Source organism: Camelina sativa, chromosome 5 (assembly GCF_000633955.1).
Source record: "Camelina sativa cultivar DH55 chromosome 5, Cs, whole genome shotgun sequence".
NCBI classification, from domain to species: Eukaryota; Viridiplantae; Streptophyta; class Magnoliopsida; order Brassicales; family Brassicaceae; genus Camelina; species Camelina sativa.
The window spans coordinates 11,227,678-11,244,532 of NC_025689.1; the positions used below are offsets into that span (position 1 = coordinate 11,227,678).

The 16,855-nt window shown below is 41.7% G+C and overlaps 3 protein-coding genes and 1 pseudogene across 4 annotated transcripts in view; 2 read left to right on the plus strand and 2 right to left on the minus strand.

Annotated features, from left to right (window-relative positions):
• On the minus strand, positions 3,170–4,438 carry LOC104789142 (annotated as a pseudogene).
• Positions 12,278–12,943, plus strand: LOC104789143 (mavicyanin-like). The gene has a single exon (XM_010514881.1). The coding sequence runs from the start codon at positions 12,350–12,352 to the stop codon at positions 12,941–12,943; it is 594 nt and encodes a 197-aa protein (XP_010513183.1). The 5' UTR covers positions 12,278–12,349.
• LOC104789144 (mavicyanin-like) lies at positions 14,114–14,467 on the plus strand. The gene has a single exon (XM_010514882.1). It carries the CDS (start codon positions 14,114–14,116, stop codon positions 14,465–14,467), a length of 354 nt encoding a protein of 117 aa, XP_010513184.1.
• The window catches only part of LOC104786528 (oxysterol-binding protein-related protein 1B), a 10,510-nt gene continuing 8,687 nt past the window's right edge, over positions 15,033–16,855 (minus strand). For both annotated transcript variants that reach the window (XM_010511956.1, XM_019245854.1), the window contains 3 exons: positions 16,689–16,844; positions 15,922–16,089; positions 15,033–15,844 (listed from right to left, as the gene is read on the minus strand). In XM_010511956.1, the coding sequence (XP_010510258.1) occupies positions 15,218–15,844; positions 15,922–16,089; positions 16,689–16,844 (951 nt within the window). In that variant the 3' untranslated portion in view covers positions 15,033–15,217. The remainder of the gene's footprint in view (positions 15,845–15,921; positions 16,090–16,688; positions 16,845–16,855) is intronic.

The following is a 16,855-nucleotide window of genomic DNA, read 5'->3' on the forward strand; positions in this document are numbered from 1 at the left end:
GGCATCATCGCTATGGTCACTTAAGCTACAGTAGCTTACTCACTCTGCATAACAAGAAGATGGTCGAGGGCTTGCCAGTGATTCAACAAGTCAAAGCAACCTGTGAAGTCTGTGAAAGGGAAGCAACATCGAGTGTCTTTCCCTAAGTAAAGCACATGGAGAGCAACTGAAAAGTTGCAGCTCATTCATTCCGACTTGTGTGGTCCGATCACTCCTTCATCAAACAGCCAGAAGAGGTATCTAATAAGTTTCATTGATGATTTCTCTAGGAAAACATGGATTCATTTTGCCTTAGAGAAATCAGAAGCTTTGCATCATTTCAAGTTGTTCAAAGCATTTGTGGAAAAACAAATTGGGATGTTCATCAAATGCTTAAGAACAGATCGTGGTGGAGACTATAATTCTGGAGAATTCAAGGAGTTTTGTGACAAGCATGGAATCATGAGGCAGCTGACTACTGTATACACTCCTCAACAGAATGGAGTTGCAAAGAGGAAACATCGAACCATCATGAACATGGTGAGAACAGTTCTGCCAGAGAAAGAGATCCCACGTTCGTTTTGGCCTGAACCTGTTTAATGGGCAAATCATGTTCTCAACAGATCACCTACAGTGGCTGTGAAAGACAAAACTCCGGAAGAAGCGTGGAGTGACAAGAAGCCATCAGTGGAGTATTTCAAGATATTTGGTAGTGTGGGGCATGTTCACATTTCAGATGCCAAACGAATTAAACTTGATGACAAAAACGTGAAGTGTGTCTTGCTAGGCTACAGTAGTGAATCTAAAGCTTTCAAGATGTACGATCCAGTGGAGAAAAGAATTCACATCAGCCGAGATGTGATCTTTGAAGAAGAGAAGAAGTGGATTTGGAAACAAATTCATTCAGATGAACCGGATATTGAACTTGAGTGGGAGAACAATGAAACAGTGGAGATGAGAATGAAGAAGCTGAGCAAATGATGCAGAAGATGAAAACATCAAAGTTGCAGCACCTCAAGTTGGAGAAACCAGAGTTCATAGACCACCAGTATGGGCTGCAGACTACACCTCTGGAGAGGAATTGTCTGATACAGAGGAAGAAATCAACATGGCGAAGGTTGATGTTTTAAATGTTGATGATCTTGTCTTCATGACCATTTCAGACCCCACGCAGTTTCGAGAAGCAGCTCAACATCAAAAGTGGAAAGAGGCGATGATGCAGAGATGAGATCCATCGAGAAAAATCAGACATGGTCTCTCACCTTATTACCGGATGGAGCTAAAGCGATTGGAGTTAAGTGGATTTACAAAACCAAACTGAATGAGTTGGGAGAGGTGGATAAGTTCAAAGCGAGGTTAGTAGTGAAAGGTAAGGCACAGGAGTATGGGGTAGATTAAACTAAAGTATATGCTCCTGTAGCTCGAATGGACACTGTGAGAATAATTCTTGCTGAAGCGGCTCACAGAGGATGGGGAGTTTATCAGTTAGATGTCAAATCTGCCTTTTTGCATGGAGAGCTAGAAGAGGAGGTATATGTGGAGCAACCTCAAGGTTATAAAGCTCCAGGAAAGGAAAAAATGGTCTACAAGTTGCAAAAGGCTCTCTATGGACTAAAACAAGCACCACAAGCTTGGTTTAGTCGCATAGAAGCATACTTTGTCAAAGAAGGCATCACTAACAGTTCAAATGATCAGACTTTGTTCATCAAGCGAGTTGGAGGTAACATTATGATTGTAAGTATTTATGTTGATGATTTGCTGTTCACGGGGAACAATGATGAGCTGCTAGAGGAGTTTAAGTGCTCCATGAAGAAAGAGTTTGACATGACAGATTTGGGGAAGATGAGATATTTTATCGGCATAAAGATCATACAATCAGAGAAAGGTATCTTTATTTGCCAAAGAAAATATGCTGCTGAGGTTATTGACAGGTTTGGAATGCAACATCACAATCCGGTCTGCAATCCGATTGTTCCTGCTCAAAAGATTGGTCGAGATGAGACTGGTGAGAAGGTCGACTCAACCTTGTACAAGCAAATGGTGGGGAGTCTAATGTATCTGACTGCATCACGGCATGATCTAATGTTTGTGGTATGTTTACTAAGTCGCTTTATGGCTTCCTCTACTCAACTGCATCTTGATGTAGCAAAGAGAGTTCTGCGATACCTTAAAGGAACGATGGAGTGTGGTATTTGGTACAAGCAAGGAACAACGAGTGATTTGGTGGCGTACACAGACAGTGACTATGCAGGTGATATAAATGACAGCAAGAGTACTTCGGGGTATGTGTTTATGATGAGTGGAGGAGCTGTGGCATGGTCTTCACGGAAACAACCCCTTGTGACACTTTCTACTATGGAGGCTGAGTATGTTGCGGCTGTAGCTTGTGCTTGTCAGGCTATTTGGATGAGGAGAATACTGGAAGAGATCGGTCATGAACAAGCTAACGAAATTATGGTTCTTTGCGACAACACTTCAACCATCAAGCTGTCCAAGAATGCAGTCATGCACGGAAGGTCGAAGCATATACGCGTACGTTATCATTTCCTCAGAGAATTAACTAAGCAAGGAGTCATCAAACTTGTCTACTGCAACACGGAGTCGCAGCTTTCAGATGAAACGACAAAATCATTGAAGCTGGTTTCGTTTCAGAAGGCTAGAGCAGCATTTGGAATGATCACTTTGAGTGAACTTAATCTCTCAGAGAATTAAGTTCAAGGGAGGGTTTGTTGGAATCGGTTAAATTTGTTATGTTGTTGTGTTTTGTTCTGTTTTGCATTTTATTTGCTTCAGTTGTGTTGTTTACCGAGTCAATGTTTGTTAGAGTCAAGTGGATTAAGTTGGGTTGTGGTCTTAGTTGTTTCCTATTTTCTCGTTGAGTCAGTTCTTGTTTATGTAAGCCACTATAGAAGGTACTTGCAGTTCACTAATGAAAGTTAAGGGATTTTGGTGCAAAAATGTATTTCAAATTAACAAGAATCTTTCTTTTTGCATTTTTTTTTTAAGGGACATCAAGAAAATCTAAGGAGAAATTAGTTGTTTTCATCACAAACTCCTTGACAGAAGGAAAAAAAATGGTATGTAAAGAATTATAACCATGAAGAACACGAGAAACAACAAAAACAACAAACATACAAAAATGGAAATATGTATTTAGTGATGAAGAGAAATGGAGTTTTGTAGGTCTCGTTTACTTAATGGATTGGTGAACTTGACCAAAGATTTCAGGACAATCATCCCAACGACCAGAATCTTGAGCTTCCCAATAACCTCCATTGTATTTGTAAGTCTCACTTCCTTTCTCTTTTCTAAACCACTTTGGTTTCCAACCTCTCTCTTGCATCTCTCTCGCTTGTCTTTGTCCCTGTTCCAACCTCAACTTCTCCGCGTTTCCCATTTCAAACTCTCCCTTCTCCAAATACCTCTGGTCTGGTCTAGGTCTTGAATATGTTGGTGGCAACTTCTCCTTTAAACTAGCCGTAAGCTCGTTCAACGTGATCNCTTGCATCTCTCTCGCTTGTCTTTGTCTCTGTTCCAACCTCAACTTCTCTGCGTTTCCCATTTCAAACTCTCCCTTCTCTAAATACCTCTGGTCTGGTCTAAGTCTTGAATCTGTTGGTGGCAACTTTTCCTTTAAACCAGGCGTGAGCTCGTTCAATGTGATTCCAAACCGTGTTAGATTATACTTCGTCGGGTTTTCGGAAGGTTTGTTTCGTTTCCACAGAAGATGAGATTCACTCACCTTTCCTTGATTCACCATCACATAGTGCATACTCTCATCTCATTTCCCAAACAACTTAGCCACTGTTTTCCCATTTTTGTCTTCTAGTACACCTTGAACTTGATGTGGATTTCTATCGATCATCGACTGTTCCTTGAATTTAAGTTTGCAAGAGTATTCACCGTTGCCTTCTATCCGCATTGTTCTGTAGTGATCACAATACAGTTTACCAAGTATGAGATTGTAGATTGATGTAGTCACCTATATTTTGAGCAGAAGTGTATTAGCATTACATATCATGCACAAATGCTTTTTTCTATCTATAAAGATTCATACCTTACTCCACTGCAAAGTTTCATCATCATCAAATTTCAAAGTCAACAACCCAAGAAAGCGCCTGGTGATAAGCGAGGTGAACTGCGTGCCGTTGTTGGTGACGATCTCGTACGGGAGTACGTGACGACATATGATGTTTTTCCATATGAAATTGGTCACATCTAGAGATTGGATCTTGGTGAACGACTCCGCTTCTACCCACTTGGTGAAATAATCAGTTAGCACAAGGATGAACTTCTTGGACCTCGACGGCGGCAGAGGTCCTACGAGGTCCATGGCCCAACGCATGAAGGGGTACGGAGCTTTGATGGTACTCAGTATTTTGGGCGGGACATGTTGCATCAGCCCGTGACGCTGGCACGCTTCACACTTCGCCGAGAAGGCCTCACAGTCGGCAATCATGGTTAGCCAGTAGTGACCATCTTTTTTATCTTTAAAGCAAGTGCACGTCCGCCGGAGTGGTTGCCACCGTTGCCTTCGTGTACTTCCATCATGATTCGTTCGGCCTCCTCGCGACTAACGCAAGTAAGGAATACCCCGGACGAACTGCGGCGGTATAGGTTTCCATCCAAGAGGATGTATTTAGCGCTTTGGGCCTTTAAACGCCGGGTTGCCCAGCGGTCCGGTGGAACGATTCCATCGGAGATATAGAGCTTAATCTCAATTTGCCAATCATCGGATGGCTTCGTGACATCCGTCATGTCTTCTATTGGCTCGTCGACCTCCATCGGAACCGAATCGTCATTGATGACTGAGATTAGGCTGGCTAGGTCGATGCTAGGAGCTTCGATGCACTCGACTGGAATGGTGCACCGCAAATCCGGATCCGAGCAGTTCGCCAGGGCTGCGAGAGCGTCTGTTGATGCGTTCTCGCTTCGCGGGACCTTCGTCAGAGAGAAAGAAGTGAATTCCCTGGATAATGTCCAGACCAACTAACGGTATGCTCCCATTCGCTCGTTCTTGGCGTCGAACTCGCCACTAAACTGGCTGACTACCAGTTGAGAATCGCAGAAAACTTGTAGGTGTGTCACCCCGAGTCCTCGTGCTAACCTAATTCCCCTGAGAACGGCTTTGTACTCCGTTTCGTTATTTGACGCTTTAAAATTGAGCTTCAATGCTTGCTCAAGTACTTCGCCAGTGGGAGATCGGAGAATGAGTCCCACGCCGGATCCATGATGAGACGACGATCCATCGACGAACATCGTCTAGTGTTCCTCCTTAGGGGTAGGGTCCCCGAGTTCAGGGGACAGCTCGGTGATGAAATCGGCCAGGACTTGTGACTTCGAGCTTGGACGAGAGCGGTATTCGATATCGTATTTGCTTAACTCGACCGCCCACTTTGCCATATGTCTGGATTGGAGGGGGCTATGGAGGATAGTTCGGAGTGGCTGATCAGTGAACACGACGTTGGAATGCGACTGGAAATAAGGTCGAAGCTTACGCGCAGCAACAATCACGGCGAGGGCCAATTTCTCTAGCGTGGGTTACCGTGACTCCGCATTGTTGAGGGCTTTGCTAGTGTAGAAGATTGGTCTTTGGTCGCCACGGTCGTCTCGGACCAAGACACCGCTGACTACCAAACTGGAGACTGAGACGTAGAGGTAGAACGTTTCGCCGTTCTCTGGTTTAACTAGCACCGGGTGAATGGTTATATACTCCTTCAACTGCCAAAAGGCGATTTCGCAGTCTTAGTCCCAATGGAAGTCCTTGTTTCCTCAGAGGAGTTGATAGAAAGGAAAGCATTTATCCGTTGAACGGTTGATAAAGCGATTTAGAGCGGCGATCCGGCCGGTCAGGCGTTGCACCTCCCATTTTTTAGTTGGAGACGGTAGTCTCAGTATGGCTTCAATCTGTTTGGGGTTTGCCTTTATTCCCCGTTCGGTAATGATGTATCCCAGGAATTCGCCCGAGGTGACCCCAAACGTGCACTTCGTCGGATTCAGCTTCATCTGGAACTGGTCTAAAATATCGAAGCATTTGGCGAGATGTTGAACGTGTTGCTCCGCGATCAAAAAATTGACCAGCATGTCGTCGATGTAGACCTCCATAGTTTGACCAAGCAGGTCGGCGAACATCATGTTCACCAATCGTTGGTAGGTCGCCCCGGCGTTCTTCTGTCCGAACGGCATAACTTTGTAACAGTAAGTTACCCTATCCGTAATAAATGCTGTTTTTTCGCGATCCGTCGAGCTCATGGCGATCTGGTTGTATCCCGAGAAAGCGTCCATGAAAGAGAGCAGCTGGTTTCCGGATGTGGCTTCGACGAGTTGATCTATCTGCCGCAAAGGGAAACTATCCTTAGGACATGCTTTATTGAGATCGGTGAAATCCACACAGACTCTCCACTTGCTGTTCTTCTTTTTAATCACGACTGGGTTGGCTAACCAATTGGGGTATTGAACCTCCATTATTTGGTCCGCTTTGAACAGTCGTTCGACTTCATCTTGGACTGCTTTTGCCCAATCTGGACCCAGACGCCTACGCTTCTGTCTGATTGGTGTGAACGTGGGATTGACATTGAGTCTTTGGCAGATGACGTCCAGGCTGATCCCGACCATGTCTTTTGTGGACCAAGCGAATGTTGAGGACCGAGACTGTAAGAAAGCGATGAGCTTTGTCTTAATGTGGTCCTCCAGTTCGGCTCCGATACCGACTGTTCGTGAGGGATCTGAAGAGCCGATGTTTACCTGGACGACCCAACACTCTAGAGACTTGAGCAGATCTTGCTCCGGCTTATGGGGACTAGTAAGGTAGTCCCCACTCTATAATTGCTATGCCTCCTCCTTTTTCCTTTGCTTTTTTTTGACTATGGTGCAAGTTCGGACCATCCTCTGATCGCCGTAGAGCGTGAAGATTTCTGTAGCGTTCGGGAATTTGAGGCAGAGAAGGTACGTCGAAGGCACAGCTTGCATCGCGTATATCCATGGCGCCCCAAAATGGCGTTGTAAATTGGAGGCGCGTCGATGACCACGAATTTAGTTTTCCTAGTCACTCCACCAGCGCGCGTACTTGCAAATTTACATCGCCCATTAACATTTTAGCAACTCCGTCGTAATCGGTCAAAGTTTGGGTCTCGGGTTTCACCTGCTCGGGTGTGACGCCTATTTTTTCTAGCATCTGCCAGAACAAAACGTTCACAGTACTTCCAGTATCAACAAGGACTCTTTCGACATCGAATTCGCCCATAGCTACTTCGACGACTAGGGGATCCGAATGTGGATATTGGATTCCTTTGGCATCTTCCAGTGTGAATGATATAGGGTCCGTGTAGAGCGAATGTTCGTTCAAGGCCGCCTGAAGGCTGCAGACCTGACGCGCCCTCTTCTTCAATGCTCGAACGGAGTCAGTACAATACTCTGGCGGGCCGAATATCATAGTTATTCGGCCTCGAAGAGGGGAGTTGGCGCGTTTGGGATTCTGCCCCCGCTGTCGTTTGGGGGGGACCATGTAACTCTTTCTCTTGGGGCATCTCCTCTTGATGGTCTGCGAGTACTTGAATCTCTGGTTGTTGAATATCGTTAGTCAGACCGTTATTAGTGTAGCCTCGACCGCCGCCTCCTGCACCGCGGGCACCAATACATCGACCACCTCGCCAGCCTCCACGACGACCTCTGCCCCCACGGAAACTCTTGGGTTGAAAGACGGCCTCAACCTCGCAAGAAAGATATTTTCCATATAGATAATTCTTTAGGTGGACGCACTCGTGCGTGGAATGGCCGGGTACCATGTGGAAGTCGTAGTACAAATCTTTTGGGTCGGGCGTCGGCTTGCTTTGGCCATCTGCCTCGGAGACCGCGTGGACGACGCCCTTTTTTGGTCTTGGGGATCATGGTGCTTTCGGGGCTCGTGGTATTTATCCCAATTCCTAGCCTTCGTGGGGGCTGGGGGTGTGGACACCGTTTTCGCGGCCAACCGGGCATCCTCATCCTCCACGAGTGTGAACCGGGAGGCTCGATGTAGGGTGTCATCAAGGTCTTTGGGTTCTCGGATGTTGAGGTCTTTCCGTAAGGGTTAACTAGGAAGTAGACCTTTCCTGAAAGCGGCGTCTTATGGGACGGAGACGTTCGCCAGTTTCTCTTTAAACCTGCCTAAGAAACTGCCAATGGGCTCACCAGGTTCTTGGTCCATCTCCTAGAGATTCGAACTCGTCACACCTCGCTCAATGAAAATTCGATAATGCTTGAGAAAAGCCGTTGACAATTGGGTGAAGTTGTCAATCGAGTTCGACTCAAGCCTTGTCAACCAAGTTAAGACGGGACCGGAAAGACTATCGATGAACAGCTGGCAGTATCCAATATCCCTCTGTTCGTTGGTAAATCGCGCCTTGGCTACAGTCGCCATGAAAGATATCATGAAATGGACTGAATCCTTATCTCCGAGGTTGGTTGGGAGCTTCAGCGTGACGTTCGGTATGGCGGCTTGCAGGATCCGCTGAGTGAAAGGAGTTCACCGAGTGACCTCGACAATCCTATCGATCTCTGGAGCTGTGTTGATAGCCCGGTGAAGGAGCAAACTCATGCTGCGAATCTGCGACTGGATTTCCTCGATCTCGAGGCAAGGTCTCGTGCTTGTCGAGGGGGCGAACTGAATAGCCGGATCTCACGGATCTGTGAGTTCGGGTTCGACGGCCAGATGCTCGACGTTACCTGGGGGGAAGAGTCCTTCACTCTGATTGGTTGACCGTCGGTATGTTCGAGAAATCGAGACGACGTGAGAGATCGCCTATCCTGAGCACAGGCAACTGCCCTGCAGAGAGTGGTGATGGGGCCGTCTGAGTTACGACAGCATCAACTCTGCGGTTGGTGTCGAAGATCATATGGTAGATCTGCTATGTCATGGTGGCGAACAAGACCTTGAAGTCTTCCATAGAGACGACATGTGGGTTTTGTACTGCCGTCGTAGTGCGATCAGGAAAATCTCACTCTCGCCAACCGGATCTCCGCTCGCCGACCTCAATCTCACTCTCGCCAACCTCAATCTTGCCGACCTCAATCTCACCCTCGCTGACCTCAATCTCACTCTCGCCAACCTCAATCTCACTCTCGCCGACCTCAATCTCAATTTCGCCAACCTCAATCTCACTCTCGCTAACCTCAATCTCACTCTTGCCGACCTCAATCTCCGCCCGCCGATCTGGCTCAATTTCTCTGACCCTCAGTTAGTGCGGCAACTCCGTCCTCAACCATTGCAGATCCATTATTAAACTCTACGCTCTGTAAAAACGAGCTCAAGGCGCATAACATCTAGACGAGCTCCACGCTCCACGCGCCAGGCGCCACGCTCTACGCTCCGCAAAGACGTGCTCAAGGCACAAAACATTGAGGCAAGCTCTGTGCTCCCCAACAACATACTCAACGCATACAACATCAGAGCGAGCTCCGAGCTGAGAAGAAACTATCGCTTTAACCATCACCACACGAAGGTAGATCTTCCCGAGGCGGTCTGGAACGCCCAATGCCGAGCAGGCATATGTTAAGTCTTGAAGTACGCCCGCCGATCGCAGAAATACCTCGCTCACCGGACTGAGGGGGGGACTATTGTTGGATATGGACTTTGTCCCATATGACAACTCGGCCCAACAAGACTCGCTAAACTTGTTAAACTGTGACTTCGGTCTGAAAAATTTGGGAGAAAGTCCATTAAGCTCCGCAGAGGGCAATTTCAGGAATTCGCGCAGAAACCCTAGAGTGCCTAACTCCACACTCACCTATAAATAGCTCAAAACATTTATTAGGAACCTCATTCTGACTTCTGGACATTACTCACAGACTCTACATCGAAAATAGAGTTTATTGTCTTTTGTGTAATTCGTTTCCACCTTTGAGATAGTCATTTTTCTGGTGGTTAGCTTGTCTGTAAGCTGACGAACTCACTCTTTGTAATTGACGACCTCATTTCGTTAATAAAGGACTTGCTCCATTCTTTCCCCGCAAAATCTTATTTATTAGAATTATGCTCATCCCGGTACAAATAGATGTTAATATGGGTCAGCAAACCCATTTATTAAATGGGTATGTTAAATTAAAATGAGCCCATTTATACCCATTTATGGGAATAAATTGAATGGGTTAAATGGGTTTCCCCATTTAGTCTCATTAATTATATGGGTTTTATTATAAATAAATGGATACCCATCTAGACCCATTTGTGTTGATACTTTTATTAAAATGTGTTTTCCCGCTAAAACCGTAAAATATGTTTTCCTGCCAAAACCGTAAAAAATGTGTTTTTCTGCCAAAACCGTAAAAACATGTTTTCCTGCCAAAAAAAAAAATTGTCTTTTTTATCAAAATATTTTTTCTCAAAACCTTGTTTTTCCGTCAAAAATGCAAAATTGTCTTTTGTTATCTAAATGTTTTACCGCCAAAATTACAAAACCACAAAATTATACATTATCACCAAAATTATATACTTAAATGTGTTTAATAGGTTAAATGGGGCAATGTATGTTTAAATGGGTATGGTTAAATGGGTTTCAAATATATATGAGTTTAAATGGGTTTATACTTAAATGGGGTGGGTTTAAATTGGATGGGTTTAAACGGGGTGGGTTTACCTGTTTTAACATCCCTTTACAGAAACAATCAAAAAAAGAAAGTATCAAATTTTCATGAACAGATTTGCTTACCCAGGTAGAGGACACAACACTGCGCCTAGCACCACGTGGACCGTCTAGCAGCACATCCCACGTATTGTTGTCACGGGTGATTACAACATTAAACCGGTAGAAGCCAGTCTGGTTCTCAGGAATGGCAGTTGGAGGCGTGATAGGAAACTCAACATCAGGTGTAGGACTGAAAAGAAACGCCTCAAAAATGTACATCACTTCCTCCTGAGTGAGCTGTCTCTGTGTCGATGTCAAGATGAAGGCATTAAGCATAGGATCCTTGAAATTCACTTCCTGAAGGTTAACAACAGCCATTATGGACCTGTAAAAAACATGAAAGGAAAAATTCAGCCATCAGTACATTTACAACCTGATCGCTAGTACATTATAGCCAATTTAATACATGATCAGGTTTGAGCTACACTAGCCTATATAGAGATTACAGCAAAGCAAACAAGATGAAGCATTACTAGAGCAGTGATTATCTATATAAGCATCTGTATAAATACAGCCATAAATACATTTACAACCTGATCGTTAGTACATACATGATTAGATTTGAGCTACACATGTTTTGTGTCAATTACATTGTGATTTTCTTCAGATACAGTGTATAATATAATATAATATTGATAATGATGATAAACAAAATTTCGACAAAACTTATCTTGTTAACTGTTTTTATCAACTGCCATCATCATCTAGTTAACCATATGATTTATTTGGTAAATGATATCAAATTTTAAGCTATAAATATGTATATGCTATATATTCATGAACTAGATAATATTTAAGTTTAAGCTATAAATATGTAAATACTCATGAGTACAAAATGAGAAAAAAAAAAACAGAGGATTAGTCTTATCAATATCTAATTTATTAGGTAGGCAGCCATTTATAAAAAATTTGGCCAGTACTTTTTTATTAAAGTGTTATGTTTCTTATTAACAAAATCCCATGTATTAATAATTTTGTACGGTCAATATGTAGTGCACTTTATTATGCTTAAGAAAAAATGATATTATTTAAAATAGCATTTTTCTGAAAATTGAACATGAAATATGATGAAATTAGACACCCATCACACTTGAAGTTAATTATTAGCAAATAAAAAATAAAAAGTGGAAGGTTATTTTGCGAATAATCAATTTGACTGTTCACTTTATGCACACTTTGAATAAGCCTAAGCACATACACGAATCTTTCTTTTTGTTCTTTTTGTTAAGGGACATCAAGAAAATCTAGATTATTTTAGGTTTTAATTAAGAAGACTATAGTTTTTTTTTTTTTGTCAACCTAAACTTTTTTTTTAACAACGGGTTATTAGGAGTCTCAATTCTAGTAGGTTAGACAAAAAAAAAAAAAAAAATCAAACGAAAACACAATGGGCAAATTAGTAACATATATATTGTATCTATCTTTTATATGGAAAACGCCAATTAGAAAAGACCATAAAAAATACATCACTAGGAAATAGAAATTATCAAAATATATTATATTTTTTTGGTTAAGAAAATATATAAAAATTGTCAACCCAATTCCTAAAGAGAAAATGATTGTTTTAAACGAGACCTTAGGTCTCTATATAAACAACATAGCGCTATCTTAACTTCTCACCAACCCACTCTCAAAACTTCATAAAATCTCTTACAAAGTTGTTTTCTTTAATTGCTGGTTAATTCTCTTGTTTCAAACAACAATTCATCATGGCTTTGATCAAAAGTAACGTCTTCTTTACTTCTTTGCTGATTCTTGTTGCACTTTTTGGAGGTGCCATTGGAGGAACCGTTCACAAAGTGGGTGACTCCAAAGGATGGACGATTAGCGTTGATTACGATGCATGGGCATCTTCAAAAACTTTTCATGTGGGAGATTCTTTGGTCTTCGAATACACTAAAGATTTCCATGACGTCACTGAAGTCACTCACAATGATTTCATGTTGTGTGAAGCATCTAAACCGCTTTCAAGATATCAGACCGGTTCTGATACCATCGCTCTAACCAAGCCAGGAATCCAACACTTCATATGCGGATATCCTAGACATTGCAATTTTGGACAGAAGCTTCAAATCCATGTCTTACCAGCCTCATTAGGACCCGTCGCTGCTCCGGTTCCTCGACCGGTCCGATCACCAAGCTCTTCTTCGTCACCTTCACCGTTGGCTGATTCACCGGTTAACAGTGCTCCACAGTATCAGATGGGACCGTCACCAGCTCCACTTAGCGCAGCTTCAAAGTCTAGTGTTTGGATCGGACTCTGCGTCCTTCCTTTACTTTCTCTAATTTTCATATTAGTTTGATAGATTCACAGACGTTTTGTCTTTTGGCTTTTGGTTCTACTTCTTAGTTTTACCAGTTCCGTACGTACGTTTGAGAATTGAGACTATGAGTTTTAAGTTTTTTTTTTTTGTTCCTTGAGTGGTTTTGTTTACTTCAACGTAACAAGCGACACAAATTCTTTTTAACTTCCGTATGTTCACATAAATTTCTATTATTTTGCTAAATAATTTTGATATTACGTACAATTGCAAACTCGGCAAACAATTAGTCAGTTATATATCATGCGTTATAAAGGAAACAAAGTATTTATAAATTAAGAAAAAAATGAGAAATATAGATATTCGTACGTAACCGAGCATGCCATACATTGCAACAAACTACGTACTCCTGATCATGAATTTTAGATCTTGTGATGTGTAAAATTAAACTGGAATCGAGATGGTTACTCGAATACTCAAACCTATTTAATATTATTACCATTTTTTTCAACCCAAAAAATAGTATATGTTATAATTTATTTAATCTTTATAAATAGTTTAATTTTTGTGTAAATAAAATTCAGAGTAGAAAACTATATGAATGTGAAAAAGTAAAGCAAAAATAAAATTCACTATTGGATATATCGATGACTTGTGTCTTTATATTCAAGTCGGAGCGAGAGGGACGTGGACAAATCAAAACACTATTTATTAAAATCACAATCCTAAAAGAAAAAAATTTATGTGAAGCCTCTGTTTTAGCTTTTCATTAAGAACAGTAAAGTTATGATTAAATAAAGTTTTTTTTTTTTAACAAGGGCTATTGGGACTTGGGAGTTCTCAATTCTATTCTAGTAGGTTAGACAAAAAAGGAAAATCAAACGAAAACATGATGCGCAAATCAGTTAAATATATACTGTATCTCTTTTAGTCTTTTTATATGGAAAAGGGAAATTAAAAAGGACCTTAACAAAAACATCATCACTAGGAATTATCAAAATATATTTTTTTGGTTAAGAAAAACATATTAAAAGTGTCAAATTCCTAAAGAGAAAAGGATAAGGATTGTTTTAAACGAGAGCTCGGGTCTATATATAAACAACATAGTGCTCTTTCAACTTCTCACCAACACAAAACTCAAAACTTCATAAAAAGCTGTTTTCTTTCATTGCTGCTTAATTCTCTTGTTTCAAACAACAGTCCATCATATTCATGGCTTTGATCCAAAGTAACGTCTTCTTTACTTATTTGCTGATTCTTGCCGCACTTTGTGGAGTTTCCATTGGAGCAATGGTTCACAAAGTCGGTGACTCCACGGGATGGACGATTATGAGCGTCAATTACGATGCATGGGCATCTTCAAGAACTTTCCAAGTTGGAGACTCTTTGGTGTTCAACTACAACAAAGAGTTCCACGATGTCACTGAAGTCACTCACAATGATTTCAAGCTGTGCGAATCTACTAAACCGATAACGAGATACCAGACCGGCTCTGATACCATCATTCTAACCAAACCGGAACTCCAACACTTCATATGCGGATCTCCTAGTCACTGCAACTTGTGACAGAAGCTTCAAATCCATGTCTTACCCGTCGCTGCTCCGGTTCCTGGACCAGTACGATCACCACGCTCTTCTTTGTCTCCTTCACCGGTTAACAGTGCTCCACCGTATTGTAGGAGCTAGAAATTTGCCACACTACGTAAGAGGTATTGAATAAGAGATAACAACACAAACGTTAAGGGAAGAATAGAGGCGAGACCAAAATCTCTTTCCTTAACTCTTTGAAAGCCCCGCAGTGCGACGGGATTTAAGGTTACAAGAGTCCCAGAATACAACACATTCACAACCGGGTCTGCTAATCACTCAAACACACCGGCTCTACATGAACTACACACTACGATACTCTCGAAGACACTTACTTTGTGAGAGAGAAATTGCTGGATGTTTTGTGCTTTTGCTGTGTGTGAGAACAAACGATTTGATTTCCTTAAATCACTATTTTCCAAGAGAAAAACTCGATGAGTATATATAGAGGACTTGGATGACTTGGGTTTGAAATTGATTCTCCACAACTTTAGCAAATCCATCGCAAATCTAGGAAGTGGGAAACGTGAAGAAGCACAATGGGTTACCAGTAGGAGCCTAAGGAGAAATTAGTTGTTTTCCATCACAAACTCCTTGACTGAAGGAAAAAAAAATGGTATGTAAACAATTATACCCATGAAGAACGCGAGAAACAACAAAAACAACAAACATACAAAAATGGAAATATATATTTAGTGATGAAGATAAATGGAGTTTTGTAGGTCTCGTTTACTTTATGGATTGGTGAACTTGACCAAAGATGTCAGGACAATCATCCCAACGACCAGAATCTCGAGCTTCCCAATAACCTCCATTGTATTTGTAAGTCTCACTTCCTTTCTCTTTTCTAAACCACTTTGGTTTCCAACCTCTCTCTTGCATCTCTCTCGCTTGTCTTTGTCTCTGTTCCAACCTCAACTTCTCTGCGTTTCCCATTTCAAACTCTCCCTTCTCTAAATACCTCTGGTCTGGTCTAAGTCTTGAATCTGTTGGTGGCAACTTTTCCTTTAAACCAGGCGTGAGCTCGTTCAATGTGATTCCAAACCGTGTTAGATTATACTTCGTCGGGTTTTCGGAAGGTTTGTTTCGTTTCCACAGAAGATGAGATTCACTCACCTTTCCTTGATTCACCAACACATAGTGCATACTCTCATCCCATTTCCCAAACAACTTAGCCACTGTTTTCCCATTTTTGTCTTCTACTACACCTTGAACTTGATGTGGATTTCTATCGATCATCGACTGTTCCTTGAATTTAAGTTTACATGAGTATTCACCGTTACCTTCTATCCGCATTGTTCCGTAGTGATCACAATACAGTTTACCAAGTATGAGATTGTATATTGATGTAGTCACCTATATTTTGAGCAGAAGTGTATAAGCATTACATATCATGCACAAATGTTTTTTTTTCTATCTATAAAGATTCATACCTTACTCCACTGGAGAGTTTCACCATCATCAAATTTCAAAGTCAACAAACCAATAGGATCTAGCTGAATTGATCGACCCCAAAACTTGCTTTTCAAGTTGCTATCTCCCCAAAATTTCCATCCGGTTCCATCACAATGGCATGCCACAATCATAGGATGATGACTCACCTAACAACAAAATTCACAAGAGAGTGTTATGTATAATTGGCATGCCACAATCATAGGATGATGAGTCACCTAAGAACAAAATTAACAAGAGAAATGTTATGTATATTTTTATCTTCACCAAAATTTAATAATGAAGTTGTTCATATAAAAGAAACAAACCTTTTCAGAGAAAAATCGAAGGCCTTTATCAGGATAGTCAGCCTCGTATGTTTCCCCTAACATTGGATTAAAAGGTTTGCAAATTCTTCCTTCGGTTGATGCATAACCAGATACAGCAAAGGCAGCTACATTCAGAATCCTCATCAGGTTATCGCCCTGAGAAGGTTCATTTGATGTTGGCAAAACCATGAGACTACCATAAAAGAATCTAAATAATATTTGCTCATCTACAGATTCTTACTATACCTTTTTCCCCCATTCAGATGCTTGATCAAGAAGATATGAATACTCCAAATCCTCAAAGCATTTCTGTAAAGAAGATAGTGGCTCGTTGAAGTAAACAGGAAGACAAACTTTTGTGNTTAACAAGAGAAATGTTATGTATATTTTTATCTTCACCAAAATTTAATAATGAAGTTGTTCATATAAAAGAAACAAACCTTTTCAGAGAAAAATCGAAGGCCTTTATCAGGATAGTCAGCCTCGTATGTTTCCCCTAACATTGGATTAAAAGGTTTGCAAATTCTTCCTTCGGTTGATGCATAACCAGATACAGCAAAGGCAGCTACATTCAGAATCCTCATCAGGTTATCGCCCTGAGAAGGTT

Bases quoted from the DNA above. Each gene is read 5' to 3' on its own strand.
- LOC104789143 (XM_010514881.1), top strand. From the start codon at position 12,350: ATGGCTTTGATCAAAAGTAACGTCTTCTTTACTTCTTTGCTGATTCTT.
- LOC104789144 (XM_010514882.1), top strand. From the start codon at position 14,114: ATGGCTTTGATCCAAAGTAACGTCTTCTTTACTTATTTGCTGATTCTT.